Raw genomic sequence first — 3,603 nt, 5'->3', positions numbered from 1 at the left:
TTTTGGGTTTCCCCCACTTCCGAGGCCACTTTTCTTGGCTAACACTGCCATAAAATCAGTTAACACATACCAGTACCTGGGAGTCTGGCTAGATCGTTCCCTCAGCTTTAGACCCCACGTCAGGTACTTCAGGGAACGTGCCACTGCCCGCATCATAATTCTTAGAACCATCTCCTGCCAAGGAAAGGGCGCATCTTCCAAAATCAAAAGAACATTTTATGTTGCTGCTATCCGCTCGCTTGTTGACTATTGTGCCCCGTGCCTACCACGGCTCCCCAACTCCCTTGTCTCCTCGCTCGAGGTGATACAAAATGAGGCCATGCGCATCATCCTTCGAGCCCCAAGATGGACGCAGCTCTCCACCCTTAGAGCAGAGTGTGGCCTTCCATCTCTCCACCGTCGTAATTAGGCAAGGACCTCCGTGACAGCCGCCCAGCTCATCCGCAGACACCCTACCGAGCCTGTCACAACACAGGCACAACATGCCTTTCAGAAGCCCCCCAATTCTGCTTCACGTAGCTGGATCCACGCCATAGTCAACGCTGCCAGTCACCTCGGCATTAGTGATGCCGTCAGAGGAGGCCCAGACCTCCCCAACCCAACCTATTCGCCACCCCCTCCTTGGGCCCCTCCACACTGTGAGTTCATCCTGCCACGCAGCCGTCGCCCAATGGCAGCATTCGCAGTCCTTCTCCACCAAGAGAGCCTTGAGCAGACTGCTAGCCTCTCCACCTCTCATTCCTTACACTATTACACTGATGGTTCAGTAGATGAGAAGGGTGCTGCTGGAGCTGCGTTTGTGTGCGGTAGCCAAACGCATGCCTTCAGGCTCAGCATGGGCACGTCCATCTTCCAGGCTGAGCTCATAGCAATTCATCAAACCCTTCGGCACGCCAACAAAACACATGACACCACTATTGTGCTGCACAGCGACTCACTCTCTGCCTTGAAAGCACCCAGACAAACAAACTTTGCAGATAACGTGCATCTCCTTAACTCCACCCAAAAAGAGATGCACACACTCAGCATGGCGAACAACACTATCAAGTTACACTGGGTGCCTGGCCATGTTGGCATCTGGGGCAACGAGAGAGCTGATAGTGCCGCTCGTAGTGCAACTCAGCGCACAGATCCAGATATCACCACTCATCTCAGTCTGGCTCAGATAAAATCTCAGGTCAATGTAATAGCCTTTCAGTCCATCTCACTTGACTTGAGGGATCACGTTGCCACATGATCTCGTTCCGCCACTTACTACACAACAGCCACCAAACAAGAGCCCTTAGTCCTCCCTCCCGGGACAGCACCGCACCTTGTCCACCTCTTCTCCACTATCTGCTCCGATGCCCAGTCACACAGTATCTCCACAATTACCCTCAAGACCAAAATGCATCAGATACAGAAAAAGCTGCAACAGTCGTCGCCTCGTCGAGGACTGAGTCACTTCTTGCCCTCTGCAAAAATTATCCTCCACCGCGCTGAGTTCCCATAATTTACTGCTCTTCACTGACGGGCTCATAGGTAAGCCCGTGTCTCTTTACCTAAAAGAGGCAATATTAACAACAAACAACCACCACTACCAATAATACCACTGTGCTGCCATGTCTCCACCACTATACAACCACCCAAACCAGCCCTAGCATATCCATCAAAACCAGCCAACCATCCACCACCACCGCCACTGTTATCCTGCCACCATCAGCACCACAGCCAGCATCAAATCTCCTACCTATCACCACAAGCATCAAAATACCTACTACTTATCACCATTACACCAGCACATCACTTACCCATGCACCACCACCCCCCCCCCCACCGTCATTGACCCACTTTAATGCCCAAAAAAAAAAAAAATATATATATATATATATATATATATATATATATATATATATATATATATATATATATATATATATATATATATATATATATATATATACTTTTGACTCCTGACAACTAGATATAATATTGCCATAGCTCATTGATTTGGCGGGGCAAGGGAGCGTGGGGCGGGGCGGAAAGACATCCGTAGTGGCCCCTGCCATAGCTCATTGATTTGGTGGGGCAAGGGAGCGTGGGGCGGGGCGGAAAGACATCCGTAGTGGTCCATGCCATAACGAATTGATTTTGCGGGGCGAGGGAGCGGGGGGCGGGACAGAATGTGGCGGGGCGTGGGGCGGGTCGGAGAGTGGCGGGGCGTGGGGCGGAGTGGAGAGCGTCGGGGCCTGGGGCGGGACGGAGAGGAAAGGCATCCGTAGTGGCCCATGCCAGAGTGCATTGATTTGGCGGGGCGAGGGAGCGTGGGGCGGGGCGGAAAGACATCCGTCGTGGCCCCTGCCATAGCTCATTGATTTGGCGGGACAAGGGAGCGTGGGGCGGGGCGGAAAGACATCCGTAGTGGCCCCTGCCATAGCTCATTGATTTGGCGGGGCAAGGGAGCGTGGGGCGGGGTGGAGAGCGTCGGGACGTGGGGCAGGACGGAGAGTGGCTGGGCGTGGGGCGGAGTGGAGAGTGGCGGGGCGTGGGGCGGAGTGGAGAGCGTCGGGGCGTGGGGCAGGACGTAGAGGAAAGACATCCGTAGTGGCCCATGCCATAGCGAATTGATTTTGCGGGGCGAGGGAGCGTGGGGCGGGACAGAAAGTGGCGGGGCGTGGGGCGGGTCGGAGAGTGGCGGGGCGTGGGGCGGAGTGGAGAGCGTCGGGGCGTGGGGCGGGACGGAGAGGAAAGACATCCGTAGTGGCCCATGCCATAGTGCATTTATTTGGCGGGGCGAGGGAGCGTGGGGCGGGGCGGAAAGACATCCGTAGTGGCCCCTGCCATAGCTCATTGATTTGGCGGGGCAAGGGAGCGTGGGGCGGGGCGGAAAGACATCCGTAGTGGTCCCTGCCATAGCTCATTGATTTGGCGGGGAAAGGGAGCGTGAGGCGGGGTGGAGAGCGTCGGGACGTGGGGCAGGACGGAGAGTGGCGGGGCGTGGGGCGGAGTGGAGAGCGTCGGGACGTGGGGCAGGACGGAGAGTGGCGGGGCGTGGGGCGGTGGGGAGCGCTTCGGGACGTGGGGCAGGACGGAGAGTGGCGGGGCGTGGGGCGGAGTGGAGAGCGTCGGGACGCGGGGCGGGTCGGAGAGTGGCGGGGCGTGGGGCGGAGTGGAGAGCGTCGGGACGTGGGGCAGGACGGAGAGTGGCGGGGCGTGGGGCGGAGTGAAGAGCGTCGGGACGTGGGGCAGGACGGAGAGTGGCGGGGCGTGGGGCGGAGTGGAGAGCGTCGGGACGTGGGGCAGGACGGAGAGTGGCGGGGCGTGGGGCGGAGTGGAGAGCGTCGGGACGTGGGGCAGGACGGAGAGGAAAGACATCCGTAGTAGCCCATGCCATAGCGCATTGATTTGGCGGGGCGAGAGAGCGTGGGGCGGGGCGGAGGTGACGAGTCTGGGAGCGGCGAGACATGGGCGACGCCATGCCTCGTTCAGTCTTAGAGGGAGCGTGTAGGGTGAAGTAGTGACGCCATGCTGAGATGCTATACTTAACAAGTAATAACACACACACACACACACACACAAGCACACACACACATACACACACATAGTAAATAAGAGTTTGAGATT

General features: G+C 57.2%; 1 protein-coding gene across 1 annotated transcript; it reads right to left on the bottom strand.

Annotated features, from left to right (window-relative positions):
- Window positions 1-1,282: 1,282 nt before the first annotated feature.
- Window positions 1,283-3,354, bottom strand: LOC127003110 (uncharacterized). Its single transcript, XM_050869524.1, has 3 exons — window positions 2,891-3,354; window positions 2,098-2,228; window positions 1,283-1,335 (listed from the first exon to the last, which is right to left on the bottom strand). Exons 1-3 carry the CDS (start codon window positions 3,352-3,354, stop codon window positions 1,283-1,285), a joined length of 648 nt encoding a protein of 215 aa, XP_050725481.1.
- Window positions 3,355-3,603: the final 249 nt, after the last annotated feature.

The sequence above is a fragment of the Eriocheir sinensis genome, chromosome 24 (genome assembly GCF_024679095.1).
Source record: "Eriocheir sinensis breed Jianghai 21 chromosome 24, ASM2467909v1, whole genome shotgun sequence".
In the NCBI taxonomy this organism is placed as follows: Eukaryota; Metazoa; Arthropoda; class Malacostraca; order Decapoda; family Varunidae; genus Eriocheir; species Eriocheir sinensis.
This window is presented reverse-complemented; position numbering and strand designations above follow the sequence as displayed.